Source organism: Octodon degus, unplaced genomic scaffold (assembly GCF_000260255.1).
Source record: "Octodon degus isolate 3935 unplaced genomic scaffold, OctDeg1.0 scaffold00134, whole genome shotgun sequence".
Taxonomy (NCBI): Eukaryota; Metazoa; Chordata; class Mammalia; order Rodentia; family Octodontidae; genus Octodon; species Octodon degus.
The window spans coordinates 4110023-4132033 of NW_004524710.1; the positions used below are offsets into that span (position 1 = coordinate 4110023).

Sequence of the window (22011 nt, forward strand, 5' to 3'; positions counted from 1 at the left end):
TGTGTATTCAAAGTGGTTAGGATAGATATATAGTTACATTCTCTTAATGAATAGAGGGATTTGTTCTAATAGTGTTTGTAAATAGGATATCATGTCCGTATCTTGTACTGCAATTAACTACTAGGAAGAATGTATGCAATGTGTTAATTATTGAAGCTGTCCTACCAATTTGGTTTGAAACTGTCTCACTGCTATTTGTTTATCAATAAAATTATGGAAAAAAATTGAGACTGAATAAAATCAAAATTAATCTTAAAAAAATAGTAACTGTAGTGACTTGTTACTATTAATAGTAAATGGTTATACGAATATGTATTTTAAGACTGAAATTTTTATCTGTAATAATCTCATAAGTAGCTCTATAACTACATATCATTATGCTCTTGTATATTAAAGCATTTATTGGGAGTAACTTTAAATAAAATAAAATATGTAACAGAATATTTTTGTAATATAAAATATTAGCATTGGACATAGTACATATATGACATGACAGTACTATATATCGTGCTATAAGGGAAATGACACAAAGGTTCTATTTGAGGCAGTTATATAAAGGAGCATTACACACTCCAGATAATAGCTTAGTTTTCCGTATAAATTAGTTATTCATTAAGATGAGAGGTGGGCCCGGGGAGATAGCTCAGTAGAATAGCACTTGCCTGGCAAGCACAAGGGCCTGAGTTCAATCCCCGGTTCTGTAAAAAAAAAAAAAAGAAAGAAAAAGAAAGACAAGAGGAGGGGATTTAATGATCATTTGATAATTTGCTCTAAGTATTTTTATGAGGTATGACTTGTTTTGTCATACCTCAGTGTATACAGGCAGCGTGTATATTCTGCACTCAGACTGCTTAGATTGCCACGTTTCCTGGTCTCTGAGCAGGCGTGTTCCTTTCTTTGGATGGATGTGTCTTGGTTTACTTTTAAACGCTCCATCAAATAGCGTTTCTGTGTGGTTGAAGCCCGGGTGACCCGGCTGCATGTTCCTTGCCCTGCGCCCTCATGAGCACCTCACTGCAATGTCTGGTCAGGATTCCTGCTTCCTCTACTAGTCATAAAGACCCCTCCTGGGGGCTGCGAGTAAGAGGCAGAGACACTGAATGAAGGAACGAGTGAATGAGCAGGTCCTTGCTTTACTGATAATGGAATCCAAAATCAAAGCAAGACTTCCAGGAAAAAGCATTAAACTGACCCTCTTTCTAAGAAATGGATGTAATTATATTCCTAACTCTAGCATTCCATCCCCACACCTAGGTTTAACACTACTTGGCAGTGGGTGAGGAGTACACACTAGTTAACCAAGCCGCCCAACACTGATGCAACAGGAGTGTGGACTGTGACAAGGTCGTGAAGTGGTGAGGGGGATGCTGGTGTGAAATTTCTCTTGGTTCTGCACTCCCCTGAACCTAGCTAGCTGCAGACAGCAGCACAGCCAGAAGAGTCCTGATCCAGTCCTGAAAAGCTTAGTAGAGTGCACTCTACTGCCACCTGCTGACACTCATGGGGTGGGTCAGACAAACTGCAAAGACTAATGTCTTCCGGTCATTACAATTTGGAATGTTAAAGATATTTGAAAGCTAGAGCTGCTCACCACGCCCTCAGCTCTACATGATGAGTGTAAAGAGTTCATTTGTCCCACACATTCCGTGAAGGCACGTGACATTTGGGCCATTTTGGTGGCTTTCTGGTGGTATTCTATGGATTTATTTTGCTTTCTCGCAGTGACTAAGAAGGTTGAAACACTCTTCAGTGTGTTTGTGGACCATCTGGAAGCCTCTTTTGAGGACTGGACACGCAAGTCTTTTGCTATTTTTCCACTGGGTCGACTGTTCCCTATTGATTTGATGACTTCTTTATTCTGATAAGAATGCTGTGGCAGAAATGAGAAGTATGAGAAAAACAATGGGGGCTTTCAACATACAGAATTCTTGATTTTAACAATGATTTAATGTTTTAAATTTATATGTAAGTAAATTTATATCTGATGTACAACTTACCAATATTTTCCTCTAAGTTTCATGTTTTGGGATCTTGTTGAAGAAATTTTGGCCCACAGCAATGCTTGAGTACATTATCTGAGCCAGCTGTTCTCATCTGAAAAGCTTTGCCATTTAGATCTGTCTTGTATTTGGAATTGATTTTTAACAACGATGTAGGAGAACCATTTTTTCCTACTGAGATAGTCGACTTCATCCAAAAACATCCCTTCCTCACTGCACTGCGTGCTGCCCTTGTCCTAAGTAACTGCACACCTTCAGCTTTTTCTTCAGATCCATTCTACTGGTCATTTATTTATCCCTGGGCCACAGCCAGGTATTTCTTTCTAGTAACATTAACAAATGCAAAATAGTTGTCCCGACTATAATAGAAGCAAGGTTATTTAAATTTTCAGTACTAGGTATTAAACTTAAGGCCTTGCACTTGGCTCTACTACCAAACTCTATCCTGAATCCTATTTTGAAATCGACTGGCAGCAGGAACTACGTTTCATGTGCAGCAAAGGCTGCATTTCTTCCACACGCTTCTGAGTGGTGGTGCTTGAAATCCATGACGGTGCATTTGCGCATCTCTACAGCACTCGTAGGACACTGCTGTACTGTGACATTCTAGAAGCTTCACCTTTTCTCTATAGCAGACCTCAGGATACAGCAGCAAGCGAGACACACGCTTGTGACAATGGTGAAGACCCCACCCCCGTGCGCCACAGTCCTGTATGCTAGTTCATGAGTTACACATTCACCAAACAAGAAACAGAACCATCAAATGTTTTTATTACATTTTCAGTTCACAGATATGAACAATATTTACACAACATTAAGTTTATTTATTTACACAGCATCAATGTAAAAATCAGTAAGAAATGTTGGTTTGGGAGTTAAGAATCATACTGAGGGTCTTTCAAGGACATGTTGTACCATGGAAAAGAATTATTAAAGAGTATGTTAAAGAAAAAATGTGGAAAATTATTAGCTACATGGTCTTGATCTTAATATTTTGAATAGATCCCATTATGTTAAATAGATCTCACAGCAGACAAATGGATAAAGAAAACATGATTTATAAACACAATGGAATATTATGCAGCCATAAAAATAATAAAATCGTGTGAATGGCTGGATGTCAAAACCACATTGTGTAGTGAAAAAGTCACAAACAGAAAGTTAAATATTGGGTGGTTTCTCTTAGTAAGAAAATCCAAAGTATAAACACATTAAAGAATAAAATAAATGGTAGGAAATAGGGAAGCAGACTTTCAGGACATAAAAAAAGGGTCAGAGTAGGGGCAAAAGAGGAAGTTTAAGAAAAAAAAGATCAACCCAAAATGAAGTATACATATACATATACATATACCAAAATTCCTCACAATGAATGAAACTATGATGTATTGCAAACATACACTATAAAGGAAATCCTACTGACATAAAGCTTAGGTTTGCTTTGAATAGAACATGAGAAATTTATTCTCTTATTTGCAATCTTTAAACATAGTAAAAGAAAAAGTAGTTGAAAAGAACATGAAGTAATTAAAATGTATATAAACTATAATGGGAGAAACGTCACACTGTAACGTAAGGGCAAACCATGCTAGCAATGCTAATGCTCCCACCAATGCTCCCGTGACAGAGTGGTGACGATGACGCAGGAGCAGGAAGGCGCGCATGGCACCGCTGCTGAGGATGCCGCAGGAGCGAGCACTGCAAGGCCAGTGGGGCCGGCAGAAACCAGGCAGCTCTTAGAAATTTAGTCACCAATGTAAATAAAACATAAACACTTCACTGAAAACTAGCCGAACTTGGAATAAATCTGAAAATAAAATGAAAAAATGTAGGCAAATGACAGTTTATAAAATGATCCACTGGGCCAGGGAGATAGCTCAGTGACATAAGCACCAGCAAGTGCAGGGTCCCGAGTTTGATCCTTGGTTCCACCAAAAAAAAAAAAGATCTATAGAGACAAATGATGGCAATTACTTTGATTATCATTAAAAAATGTTTTGCGGAAAGAAATAGTTAGATATATTGTTACAAGTTATAAAAATAAATCTGTTGGTTAAAAAAAAAAAAAAACACCAGTAACTAGTATTACAAGTTTTAAAAAATATGGCAAACCTGTATCATGACTTTTTTTTGCAGTATCTTAAGTCCTTAAGTTATTAAATCAGAAATCTTTGATCCACCAGTGTTTTGCTTGCCAAATTCTTTTGTCCTACTGTATTACGGATAAATCTAAAAATCTGAAAAATTAAAACAACTGAGAATGAAATGAAATATAAAGAAAATTAAGTATGTATATCAATTAAAATATCTAAGGTAAATTAGCTCATTCTTTCAACAATCTATTTTTAGGTACCAGATATCTAAATCTATGGTGATACACAAAATGATTTCAAGACAATTTTCACCTTTCATAATATCTTCCTACCTACAGTGTGTTTTTATAAAAGAGTAAAACAAACCTCTCATGCTACAGGAACACACTTAGATATTAGAAAAGACAACCCTCCTCTAACTCTAACAGCTAAGGAAAATCAGGAGTCTACTCGGAAGGGACAGAACCAGCCCATAACTGTCAGTCTCTCACACAGCCTAAGACCCTGCCCCTCGCGGACCTCTGCCTCCCCTGCACAAGGAGGACACCTGCAGGCTTATCACAAGGCTGCAAGCAGCTCTGACTTGCTGTTTCTCGCCATCTCCACTCACAGCTCGCGGTCAGCTCCAGGAGGAGGGCCGAGTGAGTCACAAGCTACACGCCCTCCAGGACTGAGCGCTGAGTCGGCGCTCCAGGGACTGCTGTCCTCATGGACGACTCTGGAGTTATGGCTTCTTTTTGGTGTCGGGGAGCCAGGCGGCTCAGCGGCCCCCTACCAAGCTTCTCTCACGTTCACTCGGGCCACTCTGCCCTCTGCTAGGCCACAGTGTGGGTGTCCCTGACCCCAAGGACAGAGTGCAGGACGTAGTCGGCTACCGGGACTCCCTTTTTTAGTAGTTGGTCATATTCCAAACATTCATAATACCTACTATAAGTAGATATTACTCTCTGCTATAAAAATAAATTATCTACCTCCAATATGCTTCCTATAACAGAAACAGAAAATTCAAACTCACCTCTTGCTGCAGGTATGTGAGGAAGGCTGCTAACATGAAGCTCTGGCCAGCCAGGTCCACGACGGAGAAGAACAGCAGGTCGAAAATCAGCAGAGTGGCTTCATTTCCGTAATACAGCACACTGCTGAAAGAGTAACTTTCATCTGTTTACAAAAACGGAACAAATCCACTTTGATAAATTCTGGTAATAAAATTCAGGGATTTAAAAATAACATAGTAGAAACTATTATTATGTACACTATTTTATGGTTTATACAAAAAATAAAGAAAAGGTACTAAGATTTACTAATCCTAAAAGGTTAGTCAAGGAATTCATAGAAACTTATGACAGTTTTAATATGAGATTGGTAATTACTAATAGTATAATATATACCTTCCAAAGACAAGTTAATGAGTATCTTTTCTGTATTTCTGTACATAACTAAAGGCTATATTAATCTCTTAAAGATTCTTTAGGAAGAGTAATTACAACTCAAAGCACAGCCAGGCACAGAATGGCAGAGTGTTCTAGAATTCCTGCCCAGACTCTCCTAGCATTTTGCTCCAAGGCCATTTCCCACCCAGCAAATGAGCCGCGTGCTTCCTGGGAGATAAACAACCTTTTTAAAAAAGACCAGTTGAACACTATAGACCTTCTCTGGAGTGGCTGGGGGGAAGGCCACCAATCTAAGTCCTACAGAACATTACTGGTAGGTCGAGAGAACCACTGTGGCCACCGTGGAGACCCATGAGGGGATGTCCGGCTGGAAGTGACGTTCTCTAAGCAGAGTGCTAGGTACAGAGACATACTCACTTTGACAAGTTCACTGAGCTGTCAGCTGCCCTTATAAAATATGTACTTCTCCATGAGCGCCAAATGTGTATGTGTACAGAGAATAAACCTGGCTGACGTGTTTTCATGTCATAGGATATGAAAAAGAGTGGTCTTCAGCTAACATTGCTCCCACGATGACATCATAGGATGACAACCCCCTAACGTTTGTGGCCTTTACTCTCTCCCTAGATCTGTTCCCTTATATTTAATTCCTTACTACACATTACTTCTTAAATGTCCCAAAGGTACCTCTAGGTACTGCACAGTCAAACTTAACTCGCCCTCTTTCCATAAAAACCTTTTCTTCCCTTTGTACTTCTTGACTTAGAAAAAGGCACCACTGTCACCACTGTTACAGAAAAAAAAGAGAATCATTTTTTGTGTGCTCTTTTTGTTTTGAGATGGGGTGTCACTAATGTGGCCCAGGCTGGCGCCACCTTGCCTCTTCCCATACAGCTTGCATCCCAGGCACACCCTGTGCCTGGTTTTGCCTTATCTTTCTCTCCTACCTCCTTGTTCCCTCCACGTCTCTGGTGAGGCTTTCTTTGTCTCCATCCCTACTGCCTTGGCTCCTGCTCCCATCATCTCCAGATGAAAATGAGGGCAGACAAGGCAGGAAGAGGCAAGATGTGAGCAGGAACAACAAAGCAGAAGGAAAAGGAAAGAGAGGGACGGAGGGACAATGAAGACAACTGCTTTTAGAAAGAGGAACATCTCTGCTCAGAGTCTTCCCACACTGTGCTTTGATCTAGTCAGGGGTGGCGAGCCTATGGCATGCGTGTTATTTGCTTTTCTTTTAAGATAAAGATGTTAATGTAACAAGAAAACAACAACAAAAGATGTTAACGTATGCGTTAATTTTTCTGAACTAAAACCTCAGTGTGCAGGTTTTGGTGCAGTGTTGGAGCTTTGAGAAAAGTGGGTTTGGGGTTTCAGTCTGGGTCCTCATCTCTAAAACGTTTGCCTTCTAGTTTTCTATGTGGCAATGCTACAAAACCTTTAGCAAAAGTTTAGCAAAAGAATTAAAACTCAGAAAAGTTAAGCCATTTCCTGGAGTTCACAAAACTAGTAAATGGTAGTGACATTTTAATACAAGACCAGAAGATGCTGGATGCTTCATTCTTAATGACCACGTCCGTCTCTACCTCAACCTGCACCACGCTGCCAAGTAACCGACACAACTTAGAAATCAGATCTGCTTAGCACAACTCAGTGCCGTCCATGCTCCTTAGCAGCAGCTTTCACGTTTTGTTTCAGTTTGGCTGGCATCAGATTTCTCACATTGTTTTTATCACATAACTCTATCATAATAAAATGCTGAGATCTACTCCCAGAGTAGATTTATTCTGTTGGCCATTATTCTTTATATTATGCATTCTATAAAAATATAAGATAGAATAACACAGATAAAAAGTCATCTTTAGTATTTTCTTCTCTTCTCACACCTCCAGCTATCAACATATTTATCTGGTGGAACAAAAATTTTAAGAATAATAAGATGCTGGAAATTTAGGATTGCCGGGTCTCCAGGACAAGGCCAACTGAACTTGCTCAGACGTCGGGCGAGGCCTGCAGGCCCGGCCTGTGCTCTCCCCACCTCAGTGCTCTCCCACCCGTGTCCGCCCCACACCAAACTCCACGAGCCTTGCTGAAACAGAACACACGCTGCACAGATTTCTGAATCTCTATTCACCTTCTGCATGGAAGTCTTCGCCTCTTTCTCTTTCTTCCCTTAATCCTCATTTGGAAATAGGTAGTTTTTTTAAGGCCCTCTTCCAGTTTCTCCATGCTGCCTTTCCTGGCAGACTGCTACTGTCCTCTGTCCCTGGCGTTCCACAGATTCCTACCTCAGCGCACCCTGCAGACTTGCTCACCTGCTTTCTCTTCCACAGCCTGCCTAATATGACCCCAAGGGGAGGACCTTGGTTTGTGTGTCTCCCAGGTCTGCCGCAGCAGGTGGCAGGTAACACACATGGATAATGACATCTGAGCTGGGACACTAGCTGTACCATTTCCATTCTTACCATCCCATGCAATAGGTTGTATCAGTCATGCTATAAGTGACACACGTACCATCTCTGTACTGATGAAACAACCTGGTTTAGTCACTAGTTCTGTCAAAGTATCAGTGGCTTTGAAGAACTTGGACAAATAAAACATTACATGTTAAAGATTAATCCCTTGTTATTCTTTAAATGTTTCCCAAGTTTTCCACTATATTAACATTCCAATAAAATTTTGTTTTATTATCTCTTCGACATGTGCTGTTGATTCTAAAAGTTAGCTTTTTACTTTCTAGAATCTTTTGTTTTTTGCTATAAAACAAAATAAAACAAAACTACTATAATTTTGAGATTGAGTTCATTATGTTTCCTATGTTTTATATAAAATTATAAAAAAAGGAAAAATAACCTGTAAGCACCTTTCCCCCAAACTTTGAAAATAGTACTAAAGTTACCAAAAGGATTTGAAAGATACCATTATAAAAGATGCTTTTTTCCATTGGCTCCATGAATTCTATTCCAAGGATTCTTTCGAGAAGCAACTTATCTTTTATGAAGTAATCCATTTCCTTATGGACCTAGTATAAGAAGACAGTCATATAAAAAAAAATGCAAAATAACTGCTTTCCAAATAATGCAAAAATCAGAAGAAGGGTTGAGTGAATAATACACAGAACACAAAGAAAATCTGCTATGTGAAATAAATTTACTACCCTAGGATTTATAACAAAATTTTCCTTATGAACACTTTAAATTTTAAATGTCAGTAAGTTTTAGGATTACATTTACTGAATATGACAACATGCTTTTCAGGAGTGTGTCACAGCATAAGAATTTCAATAACGAGTAACACAGTAATACTTTGCTGACAAAATTCTCCTACAGACACACTGTGAAGGAATCACCATTTGCTAATAGACACCTAACATTTTTTTTTCCTTTATATAACCTCGCTTTGTCCCTCAACCATACTTGTTAATGTCTATAAATAGCTCTCAAAATCCATCATTTCTAAGCATCAAATTTAACAGATAAAAGAAGCGGGAGCAGGTCACTGATTTGGTTTGGCTGGACGGTTGCCACCGTCACCGACCTTTTTAAAGACCGCATTTGGCCCTAGCTATGTGTAAACGTGGGTATACGTACGTGATCAATGAAGGAGCCAAGGAATTTGTTCATTGCATGGTATGCTTTTATACTCTGCTCCAAAGTACTTGCCGATGAGCTTAACAGTCTGGCAGGGCCATTTTTCTAAGAGAAAAAGAAAAGCAAATAAATACATGTCTTATGGTCTTGGTATTCAAATAATATTAAATCCTGGCAAGATACCCGGAACCACACTCCGTACAGACCCTTACGAGTGTCTCGTGAATCCTGTCGTAGTGCTGCCTCATATGGCCCGAAACTGCAATCTGAAAAGTCTGGACATCTGTGTTGGGGACCAGACCTCTTTGGCTACACAAATTTTCCTGAAAAGTTAAAGGATTTAAATGAAGGTTGAATCTATGAAAAAACATGCCCATCTCAAAAGGAAAACACAACATTTTTCTTTTAGTTGGTGTCACCAATTACAAGATTCAGAAGTCTAGTGAAATGTACTGAACTGAGACACAGTTCGATTTGAGACAGAGATTATAACGGGACATCCAAGGGTCCCATTCCTCTCCAGATTTTACTAATTTCTATTTTATTCTAATTCGTATTTCCCCTATGGTCTTCATATTATCTCCTTTATTTTGTTCTACTTTGGAAAAAAAAATACTAAAAGCCAAGCATGGGAGTGTGTGCCTGTAACGCTGGTACTCTGGGAGGCTGAGGCAGGAGAGTCAGTTTCAGGCCTACCTGGCCTCAGTGAGCCCTTTAGAAACAGCAAATGAGAACATGGCTGAGGACGCAGCTCACTGTGAAGACCCTGGGTTTCATCTCTAGCACAATATACACAAAAGGTTCACTGCCTAGTGAAATATTTAGCTTTCTTTATGATTAGCATTATCACTCTTTAATGAATGCCAGGAAGTCTAGCTTTAGAATACTTTTATAATTGTAAATGGGTTTAAAGAAAAAAAAAAACATCTAAAATACTTTTAATCAGAAAGTACCAATGTATGGATTAAGCAGTGAATTTTACTGAATAGATACCCACTCCAGGTCTCTGCAAAGAGTTAACATCGACATTCATAAACACTTAACATTTTGACCTGCCCCACCAATTGGCCTACAAATATAGCACAAAACTAGGAGCACACTGATTTTTCATATCCTGAGCAATTCTTTATTTCATTATATATTCTGTAAAACATGATTTTAACAACTATTTAAGATTTCACTGTAAAAGCAAATGTTTAATTCATACACTCTAGTTTTTTTTTGTATTTTTCTCTCAAAGTAACTTCTGTGATTAAAAACTCTGAATTAATAAACTGTTTCTATTGCTAACTTTCCTAGAGTTAAATTCATAAAATCAGCCAAAGATTATAAACTCTTAAAAAGCTCTTAGTTGGGGCTGGGGAGATGGCCCAGTGGAATAAGCACTTCCTTGGCAAGCGCAAGGGTCTGAGTTCAATCCCGGGTTCCAGAAAAAAAAAAAAAAAATGCTCTTTAGTACACACTGCTCAAAGCCTTTCTAGAAGGTTTGTAAAAATTTATCCTGGTATCTGTGGATGCCAATTTCACTGTTTTAATTATTAATAAATATTATCTTAAAAAAAAAGCTTTCTAGTTTAAAGAGTCATAGATTCAGTTTTTTTTTATTATGAGTTACAATTTTTTTAGCAGTTTATTAGTTTCTTCTGTTTTATTTTTTTTAAACCTCTTGGCACTTTTCTGCTGTTGTTAAATTTAGTGCTTTCTTTCTTAGCACCTTGCATTACTTTCTATTTTATCAACAGATCTATCATATTTGTTCTCAGCATGTGCCCTAAGTTGTCATCTTTTATTGTTTGATGTAGATATATATTAATAAATATCAATTAATATTTCCTTTTTTGATGTTTTCTAGTTTTTATGCTTTTAATGTGATTCCTCAATCTGAAATATTCTTTTCTAGGTAATTCTGATCTCATTTTTCAAGTTAAAATTCCCTCTACTTTCTTTTTAAGGAAGAAATAACCTTCATATGTTACTTATTTATGCTAAAATATAGTTCATATAAGAACTGCAGGATAAAGTTAGATTCTCTTTACCTATCTATGTTCAGGGGAAATAGTTGGTTTTGAAGCAACTTTCCAAAATGATCTATAAGGGCTATTTTAAAAGGTATCAAAGATCCTAGAATAAGAAAAATCATTTCTCAACTGAAAAACAAAAAGACAGAATACATCCATACCGCTTCTCTTTTAAGATTCATGTTCATTTCTTCCATATTGGTATCAGCATGCCCGTGTATCGATCTGCCGTGAATGTAATACCCAAAACATTTGTAGGATAACAAAAACACCGATATCTATAAAAAAAAGAAAGAAAAAGAAAACAGCAACTCATCTATAAAATAACTTTCTCCCAAAATAATGACAATCAAACTCTTGGAAATATATAAAAGGATAATAAGGTAATAAAGGATAATTTTTTTGTGAATTGGTGCTTCAATAATGAGGATATTCAGGAGAAAAAAAGGATAAGTTTTAAAAGTAAATGGACAGCATATTAAAAATATTTTCCAAGAAAGGAAAAAGCTTTTGATGCATAAGAACTTTGTCAAGGACTATAGGATGAATGAACTATTTGATAGCATAAGAAATTTAGAATGAAATACCACAAATAAAGAAAAACAGGCAGTGAGTATTAACTTGTAGCTCATATGATAACCTCTGGAATTCACAGCCAGTGGAGAATTAATTACCAATCACACCGAATCCCTTTTAAAGCCTCTCTTGATATATTCATAACCAGGGGGCCGGGGAGATGGCTCAGTGGAATAAGCACTTCCCCGGCAAGTGCAAGAGCCTGAGTTCAATCCTGGTTCCGCCAAACACAACACACAACACACAACACACAAAACTATATATATATGTATATAAATATATATATATATATATTTTCATAACTTTTAAAAAGGGAAAAGTAACAACTGTTGCAAGAAAAAGTCAGGAAGTACTTACATTACTCACTGAGCATAAATCAACAAACTGTCGAATTTTATCCTCTATGAATCTCTCATAGAAGCCAGCAAAGAACACGATCTGAAACATGAAGGCAGGGTCAGGCTTACTGGCTCTTAGCATTTCAATCTTCTTTTATAGTCACACTGTAGCATTTAAGAAAAAAACAAGCTCCAGCCGAGAACCCAGCGGCCTCTCACGGCTCCCCTGGGATAAAATCTGCTCCTGGCTTCTCACTGCACCATCAGAGGAGGAAGAAGGGCTTGGGAACTGTGCTAAGTCATTTAGAGCCTATTTTTATTTTTTTTTCGATACAGGGTTTTTTCATGCAGCTATGAATTCTCAATCCTCCTGCCTCAGCATCCGGAGTGCTGGGATACAGTTGTGTGCCACAATGCCCAGCCCATCTTGAGTTTCGTTTTGTTTTTTGTTTTATGAAATAGGGTCTCACTATATAGCCCAGGCCAGCCTCAAACTTACAGCGATCCTCCTGCCTCAGCCTCACAAGCGCTGGGATTATAGGTGTGCGCTACCATGCCTGGTTCTCCATTTTAAATTTTAAATGCTTTTCTGTGTCATTAAAATAAGGTAAGACAAATGTTGGAAGAAAGAAAAGGTCTTCTTAAAATTCAGGATAAGCCAGGGATGTGGCTCAGTGGAGAGCACTTGTCCAGGATAAACTAATGCATTATGGCCAGATTCATGTCTGGTTTTAGAAGGCTGCCCATCTGTAAATACCCAAAGGCAACTTTCTGCTTTTCAAATAATCTCTGACAAAATAGCACCTCAAAATCATATACCTAGTTTTCTATTTTGACCATAGATTCTACTACATATAGTATTCAAACAGGATGGTTTCAAGAACTACATTTAATAACAAAACTTGGGGGCTGGTGAGATGGCTCAGTGGTCTAAAGCACCTACTTAGAACAAGCTTAGCAAAGCACAGGGACCGGGGTTCAATCCCCCAGCACCACATGCCAGCCAGCCCCGCCCCCTGGTGGGCTGAGCTGGCCACACACACACACAAAATAAATAAATAAATAAATAAATAAATAAATAACAAAACTTGACAGGAAAAAAACCAACCAACCAACCAAACAACAACAACAACGTTTTTCCCCAGCACTGGGAATTGGCGTTGAGGCCTTTGCTCTGAGCTATAACTCCAAGCCCTTTTTCAACTTATATCTTGGGATAAAGTCTTGGTAAGTTACTAAATTTCCCAGGGTGGGCTCAAACTTGCATTCCTCTTGCCTTGGCCTCCCAGAGTGCTGGAATTACAGGTGTACACCACCAGGCCCAGATAGAAATTGTATAAATAAAAAGTTCCATATTATAGATATGTTTCAGAGAAGGATAACATTTCCTAACCACTGTCTGCATTCCTAGGCTCTACTCCCCAAACAGCCATTGACTTGATGAGCTCTCTACTCATCTGGTTCGTTCTTACTACAGCACAGCCATGAGCCCCAGAAAGTGCATCCTATGTAGGAATGAACAGGGAATGTACAGAGATCAATGATGATGATGATGATGATGATGATGATGATGATGATGACGACGACGATGATGATTACTATTATCATCTCTGAGACAGGCTTTCTCTACAAAGACCAGGCTGACCTTGAACTCACTATGTACCTGGGGCCTGCCTCAATCTTGCAATCACCTGGCCACGGTCTCCCAAGTGCTGGGCCTGCCTGTGTAGCTCCCCAAACCTGGCTACCCAACAAACACTTCACGTGTATATTTTTAAACCCTTTTAAAGAGCATGAAAAACAGAAGAAAGTTTAAAAATTCAAGTTGAAGATGCTCAGGTGAGGGAAATGACAGAGTAAACAATAAAGCCTGGCTGGTTATTGCAACCTAGAAGAGTTTAGACACATGTTTGAAAATAAAACAGGTCTCCAGAGGAGCTCGCAAGACACTCAAGGAATAAGCACTGTCAGTCTTACAACACCGCCCCAGAGGAGCGCTTTCCTGGCAGCATGATAGCAAAGGAAGAAGCACAGAGGGACATTAGACAGTGGCACCCACCACATGATGACGTGCTGGCCAAGGAGAAGTCTAGTGACACTTCTGAAACTCCTGGACACAGGAAGGGGAGCGTCTCCCTGGCTTTCCTACTGCATCGGCCTCATGGACAGTGGGTGACCAGGCAGACGGAAGTGTCCTGCGGCAGAGCCCAAGAGCAGGCTCCCGGGCTTGAGGACACCACTGCGCCATCACTCCAGCCCTGCACTGCTCAGATCTGCTGGTCTTTTTCTTGGGAGAGATAAAGTTCTCTTTATTTCAGCTACTCTATTTTGCTTTGTTTTTGTTATATTCAACTGAATATGAAAAGCAGCTAGAGGGGGTTCCTTTCAATTCTCCACAATCAGACGCAGGCACACGCACACAGCACTGCCTAGCGATCACATCACTGGTGAGCACCACACCTCATCCTCCTAGTCCTACCTCACTTCAAGTTCTAATTTCTATTTGTCTTCCATTTCTGGGTGTCAACTCTTCTTCATGAGCTCTATCCCTGGGGCTTCAATTTTGGACAAATGTCATTAATTTAAAGTAAGGTTAAGCTTAGAAAGTCAGTTCTTGGGTTATAAACTACCACCTGGATCTAAATCTGCTGGCCTAAGCTCTTGGCCACCGAGGGTGCTCTCTCCTGCACAGTGACCCCCCCTCGCCCCCATGCTGCGGGGTGCACTTCTTTTCCTACTTTCATCTAGCCCAACCTCGCTCTACATAGTATGTTTTTTTCCCTGTCTTCAATAAAACTGTGCTACCATTTTTTTTAAAAAAAGAAGCTCTCTTAAGGGAACTTTAGTTTTTTTTTGGTTTTTATTATTTTATTTTATTTTGTTGAGAAACAAGTAGCAATAAGAGGGGGCTGGTGAGATGGCTCAGTGGTCTAAAGCACCTACTTAGAACAAGCTAAGCCAAGCAAAGCACAGGGACCGCGGTTCAATCCCCAGCACCACATGCCAGCCAGCCCCGCCCCCTGGTGGGCTGAGCTGGCCACACACACACAAAATAAATAAATAAATAAATATTAAAAAAAGTAGCAATAAGACAGTTTCAAAACTGATTAATAAGACAGTTTCAATAAAAATGGCAGAAGGTTTTTTTTTTGGGGGGGGGCGCTCAGGATGCTTCAGGGCAGGTCTGGTTTGGCTTGAGGATGAGGGGATCGAACCACAGCATCCTGAGCTTGACCGCTTTGTTTCAGCAGGCACTTAAACACCTGAGCTAATGGGCAGGCCCCCTAAGGGAACTTTAATACTAAGAGATTTTGTGTAGATAGTAGGCAGACAGTAAGAAGTTAAACCTAGTTTTTCCGGGGGCTTCATTTTATTTGGTGATTGCAGATGTAAAGGAATTTTTTTTTGGTGGAACCAGGGATTGAACTCAGGCTATTGTGCTTGTCAAGGAAGCGCTTATTCTACTGAGCCACCTCCCTGGCCCCAGTTAAAGGAATTTTTAATTACACAGAAAAGCTCTTTCTGTTCATGTGAACAGCTGAAAGCAAGAGAAAGATGTGCAGGTGTTAGTTTTTCTTCTCACTATCTTAACTTTAGGAAAAAAAAATAAGCATAGAAAAAACTTGTACCAGAGCTATGAGACACTGAGGTAGAAAAAATTTACCTTTGAGTTTCAGTCATTTAGTACATAGCAAAATTCCCCAAGCACTACTAGCTATCTGAGTGAGATTAATGGTCTGTAAATACAGGTAAATTGGAAGGTATGCTGCAAGGAAAAGAAAGTGCTTAGCGTAGCACGGCTGTCACAGTCGTTACTTGTCTGGGAGGGGCCTGTGTTTCTGAAGTTGTAGCGTCTGACAGACTCTTCAGAGGCCATCCCTGACAAGAATGAGAACTCTGAAACCACGCTGCCTGGGTTCAAATTCCAGGTCTGCCAGTTCCAGGTAAGCAATTAGTTCACCTTCTGATGCCTCAGATTTCCCCACCTATGAAATGAGAGTGCTAACAGAACCATCTCCAAGGGTTAATTAGGTAAAGATTAAGTAGTTAACATGTGTAATTAATTAACAGTCTCTGGGTTATAATACAATAGAGGACTTAGCTATTATTAGCATTGTTCTTGTCATCTTTTTGCTGTGAAGTCATGATATGGCCAATAGTGAAAGTAATCAATATGCAAAGTTACAGAGAGGCAATGTTACTAAAACGAACACTCCCTACTTACCTGTGTAACTCCAATGACTAGCCAAAGAGCAGCAGATACAGCATACCTCAGGATGCGGCTATACGGAGGTGTGTAGCTGGACGGGCTTCTAGACAGACTGGAGGATGAGTCCATTAATGCTAAGTTCTTAAATCCCACAATCTGAAGTAAAAAGGAAAAATAATTTAACTAAATATGCGTAAAGAAAATGCTGTTTACTGCAAATGAAATATTGCTCTACTTCCCACCAAAAAAAAAAAAAAGTTTGCAAATGACAAAAACTCTAGATAAAAATAATTATTTTAATTAGAAAGCACCTTTCAAAAATATTTAGTTAAGGCATTTGGTTTTTTTCCTCAATATGACTAAAATCCAAATACAATTATTTTGTTCCTACACTGACCAAATGTAAACATTTCTGTTAAAAGAAGAAAACTTTCTTTAGTAAACTACTAATAAACTAATAACCAACCAGCAGCTCACGAGTATTTAACACATGCCATGGACTGTATTAAATACTTTCACACTTCAAAAAGTATATTCCAAATATTTTCTGCAGAATATACATTCTGGTTAAGTAAGTTTGGTCTGCCTGTTACATTCACTTATTTTACTCCGGCTCTTGTAGAATAAAGGTTTTGAGAAGTTTTGAGTAAGGTTTCTATATTATTTTATTGAATCTGGTGTTACATAAACTTAACTGACTAGCAAACTTCATTTTCAAGGAATACCTTCTAAAATCTCAAGAAAAAAGAACAGTGCCACAAAAAAATCCTGAAATGTGAGGTAACAGATAATGTTCAGTAGCTTGATTTAGCCACTTAACAATGCATATGTACATTAATGATACATTTACACTAAAATACGTATTACAGTATTTACTGTCAATTTAAACAAAAGCACTGCCTGGACTGAATTTGGGTTCTGTAAATAGCATGCACATTCTTCTACCAGCTTTAAAACGGAAAGGAAAGAGGAGAAGGGATGACTGAGAGAGAATCCCTGAGAAAATCTGTTGCCCAAATGATTTTTTACATGTCAGTCTCCTAATGCAGAATATTTCTTTTGATAATTCAAACAACATCCAAGGAATAACTGCATATTCACCAGTAAGTGTCTTGTTCAGTTTGAGCCTGTGTTTAGCTGAGAACAGAGGCCGAAGTGGTGTTTGGGAATAAGTTTGTGGGACAAAAATGGACCTTATAAACACAGTGATTCTAATGTAAAGATGAGAGTACAGGTCACGGAGACAGAGGGATTTTTCCAAACACAGACACCTAGGCTCACCTCAAAGCCACTAAGTCACATACTCTCTAAGGGTGAGGAACATAGGTCATTTTGTTTTGTTCTTTAATACAAAAGTTCTCCAAGTGATTCTGACACAACTACTGGTTTAAAAGTCTACTCTTACACTTAGAATGGTAAAATTCATGGAGGAAGGTCCCCCCCCCCCGGTACCAAGGATCAAACTCAGGACCTTACACTTGCTAGGCAGGTGCTTATGCTGCTGAGCTATTGGCCTGGCCCCCATGGTCAAATCCATAGAGAGGAAAAGTAGAAGTGTGGTTGCCGAGAACTGGGGTGAGGGGGAAGGAGCAATGTATAGTGTTGTATGAGTACACAGTTTCAGTTTTGCAAAATGAAGAGTTCAAGTGATGATGGTGAAGGGTCTATACAAAAATGAGCAATGAATTATACACATAAAGACAGTAAGTAGCAAGTTTTTTTAAAGTATTTTCGCTACAAGTTTTTACTTTAAAATTTTTTATATTGTTTTAGGGCAAAAAGAGGAAAAGGAAGAGGTCACCACGGTTTTTTACAAGTCCTGCCTTGTTAATGTCTTGATAACAATGTTTAAGCCTGTAAAAAGAAACTCTTCTACTGTAATGAAAACTAGCTTGGAATTCTAGGAACATTTATAAGATGCCAACAAGTTGCATACAGTTATATCAAACACTTCATACCTCCAGGAAGAAGAGAACGGTAAGCACTTGAAAGAGTGGATTAATTTTTCGCACAGTCTGAATCTCATTCCATTCATTTGCTACAAAGTATGTTCTCCAGATGCTTACGGGAACAGTGGCACTCCGGATGCCACCCTCACCTGGTCAGGGGACAGAATGAGTAGGAGTGCTTCATCACATCTGCACTGTAAGGGGAGCAGAAGAATTCTGGTACAAATGCTTATTTCAATTACCTTCAACAGCCTTTAGAACTTTTCCTTTAGGTCGCTCCCAATCAATAAAGAACACATCTATGGTCATCTGGGATACGAGTTTATGCAAAAACTGCACAGCCTGAGAACACATCATAATACCACTGAAAAGTGTCAGGACTGAGCCTGCTTAGGAAACCAATATCAACTCTTTAGGAAACACTGTCATCACAATAGAACGTAATTTTTTTACAGGTGACTTCACATAAAGTCATTAATACCATTAGGGGGTCACAAAGAGTTCACTGAACAATCTAGAATCTCCAAATTCACAAAACTGCCATATGCCTGTAAATTCACCTTCCTTTTCCTTTCTTTGAAATAGGATATGAAAGAAATAAAGAAACTCCCTCCTCCCCCATTGCCTCGCTGACACTCTTGCCCAGTTCTTATGGATCATCTGACCTCTTCATAAGCAAAAGTAATTTTATAACTACAACTTTAATTAAAGTTTCAAGGTGCTCTCAGTGTCTTGTTTTTCATCTCTGGTATTGAAATTTCAGATTTTAATGAGTGTATTTCTGAAACACATCTTCCTCATTTATGGGAGCAGTATGTTTACACTGAGGCACTCTTCTTGGTAGATGCGTTACTAATTAAAGGATAAAAGCTGTGTACGGCACGAATGTCCTCCTGGGGGAGCTCTTACTCCCATGGGACTCGCTGACACCTACCAGGCACAGTACAACAGGAGGATTTCTACCAAAGCTTCACATATAGGGACAGTGAGCATGACACATGGGGAGGCTCACAAATGTTGGCATAGGAAGAAGACGAAAGGAATACAGTATGGAGATTGAGATAATAACTTCTGTGTTTGAAGTTCTTTAACCCTTAATGAACAAAGAGTGTCACATTGCTGTCAACGCATCCTCATACTCTAAGGAAGAAGGTTGCATACTGAAACATCACTTTATCAAATTAGCTACAACTCATGAGAATCCAAACACTTTTATAGGGTTTTAATAAAATCTATTTAAGGAAAATTGCTTTGAATGAACTGCTATAGAGTCTTCCTAGGTAAAATGAAATAATTGACTGATGCATTCTTTCAAAGCAAACTTTGCACCAAAGCTTTCGCAAGCTGTTTTTTCTTTCTTTTTTCCTCTTTAAGACAAGGTCTCACTGTGTAGCCAGGCTTGCCTCGAGTCACCCGCAGTCCTCCTGCTTCAGCCTCCAAGGCTAGCATTACAGACATGCACCCCCATGCCCTGCTTGGAAGGATTTTAACTTTAAAGACCTACAAGCTTATCAGCAGGCCTTTGGAGTGCAGTCCCTGCCTCTGAAACTCACCTTCAGAGCAAAGGCACATCCTACGTAGGTAACGAAGCGCTCCTCCTGGGCCGGCACTGGCAGCAAAACGGAGATAGACTTCTGCGCCTGCCACACAATTACTTAGTCAATAAAGTCAGGCAAGGTTTTTATTAAACTCAAGTTATAGGTTGAAGACAGCATAGAAGGGGCAGATGATGATGTACTCAATAAAAGCACATGCAGGGAGTGGTGGAGTTCGGGTGTGCTTCAGGTTTGTGCTGCCTGGGATCTAATTCAGTCTTGTGCACACCGGCTGCACCTCCAGGCTAGCCTCAAGACTCTTGGTCAGAAAGGATCCCAAGTAAAAACAGTTCCCTTTATTATAAAGAGCATCTAGCAGTTATTTAAATATTGGCATTTCAGTTAAATTCAGAAACTCACTTACTTTGAAGAAAATAAGCCAATAAAGACCTGTTCCCATTGTGACGATAAAAAAGACATTGGCCAGGTCACCAGCATAGAACACCAGGAATTTCATAACTGTCTGCAATTTAAAAAGAAGAATTATAGCTGTTAAAGACTCCAGCTATTTACTGCTTTGAGCAACACTATGACTTTTAACAATGTATAGTCCAGCCATGTTCTCAGGCGTAGGCTGTTCTATGTATCCACGAACTGCTCAGGTAGAAAGCCAGGGAGCCTTCTCCCACAGCAAGCACCAGGATCCCTATTGCTCGCTCCATTCCAGCAGCCTCTGTCTTCTTTGAAGACTTCTCCCCTTTCTCTGTGTAAGAAAGAGGAAATTGCTCCAAATCTTAGTTGGGAAGCCCCCTCCCAGTCTATCCTCTACACATTCACTAGCCTTAGTTTTCTAAAATGTACATGGTATTGTGTTACTCCCTTTCTTAAAGAGACAAAGACTCCTTAAAACATATATTCTTTAGCCCCCAGGTCCTTCACATCTTGGACCAAAGTGAACCTCTTAGGCGTCCTCAGCTGCTACTTCCCCTGCTTCCCACCACTTCATGAGGAACCACTCCACACTTCCATCTCAAATGCTTTGTGGAATGAAACAAGGACTGATTTATCAAACACTCTTTCTCCTCTCTCCTGCGAACTCTTGCGAGCTCTGCGTGCACAGCCTGGGCCTGTACCCTCACTACGGCAGGCCTGGTGCTGGGGAGTGCGGGCGAGGCAGACACTTGGCCCCAGGGATGGCTGTGGGCTGACCAGATCAGCAGCTTCAGGTGCACATCTCTGGGAAGTCTCTCTTGGCTTCTCAGAACAGTAAATCTCAGCCATCCTGCTCTGATTTCTTAGATTGCTGGCTTTAGAGTAGACGATACTCTGGTTGAACAGTTACTATGCAGCTTTTCTCATGCTTTTCATCAGCAAAACAGAAATAACCCATAAGTTTTGCTGAGCTATACCACATGAGAAGAAAATTCAACCTCTGTCTCAATTTTTAGCACATCTAAAATTGAAACTGAACTATTAATACTTCACAGAGCTACAGTAGGAATTCAATGCATTATTTCACTGGGGAGGCCAAAAACAGGAGGATCACTACGAGTCCAAGCTGTGTAGTGAGACCCTGCACCAAATACATAAATGGAAAAAAAAAATGTATTATTTATGTAAAGCTTAAAAATATGCCTGGTACACAGCAGGTGTTCACTAGATGTTAGACAATGTTTTAAATTTATTGTTTTTTGTTCTTCAGTACCAGGGATCAAACTTGGGACCTTAAACATGCTAGGCAGATGCTTATGCCACTGAGCTGTCTCCCTGGCCCAGTTTTCAAAATTTAAATGAAAAGTTAAACTCTAAAGTTAAACAGCAGGCCGTTGAGATGGCTCAGTGGTGTAAGGGCTTCCCTGGCAAGCACAAGGGCCTGAGTTCAATTCCCAGTTGCACAAAAAAAAAAAAAAAAAAGTTAAATAGCATAAAATGTAGAGAGAATATGTCTTTGATGTTGAGATGGGAAGGTTTTCCTAAATAATATACTAAAAGCAAGTGAGATAGCTGAGTAGAATAAAGCATTTGTCTGGGAAGCCCAAGGGCCCAAGTTCAATTCCCAGTTTCACAAAAAAATTAAAGTTTCTGTTAAAGGACTACCTGAATATATATAACAGATAAATCATTTACAGAAAATATTATAACATAAAAAATCAAAAAGGAGGCCGGGGAGCTGGTTGAGTGACATAAGCACCTGCCTGGCAAGTGCAAGGTCCTGAGTTTGATTCCTAGTACTGAAAAAAAAAATCATAATCAGAAAACTCCTACAAATAAGAAAAACTGAAAACCTAATGGAAAGTGGGCAAGGAATTTAAACAGG

The 22011-nt window shown here is 39.4% G+C and overlaps 1 protein-coding gene across 2 annotated transcripts in view; it reads right to left on the reverse strand.

Moving 5' to 3' along the window:
• Window positions 1–2751: 2751 nt before the first annotated feature.
• Window positions 2752–22011, reverse strand: part of Tmem67 (transmembrane protein 67) — a 49625-nt gene continuing 30365 nt past the window's right edge. The window contains exons 17-28 of one of the 2 annotated variants that reach the window (XM_004641310.3): window positions 20119–20217; window positions 19713–19799; window positions 18402–18501; window positions 18169–18308; window positions 16226–16366; window positions 12020–12100; window positions 11248–11364; window positions 9275–9391; window positions 9069–9173; window positions 8398–8500; window positions 5106–5248; window positions 2752–4234 (exon numbers count right to left, since the gene is read on the reverse strand). In XM_004641310.3, the coding sequence (XP_004641367.1) occupies window positions 4154–4234; window positions 5106–5248; window positions 8398–8500; window positions 9069–9173; window positions 9275–9391; window positions 11248–11364; window positions 12020–12100; window positions 16226–16366; window positions 18169–18308; window positions 18402–18501; window positions 19713–19799; window positions 20119–20217 (1314 nt within the window). In that variant the 3' untranslated portion in view covers window positions 2752–4153. The remainder of the gene's footprint in view (window positions 4235–5105; window positions 5249–8397; window positions 8501–9068; window positions 9174–9274; window positions 9392–11247; window positions 11365–12019; window positions 12101–16225; window positions 16367–18168; window positions 18309–18401; window positions 18502–19712; window positions 19800–20118; window positions 20218–22011) is intronic. The other variant, XM_023701350.1, reaches the window with a different exon arrangement.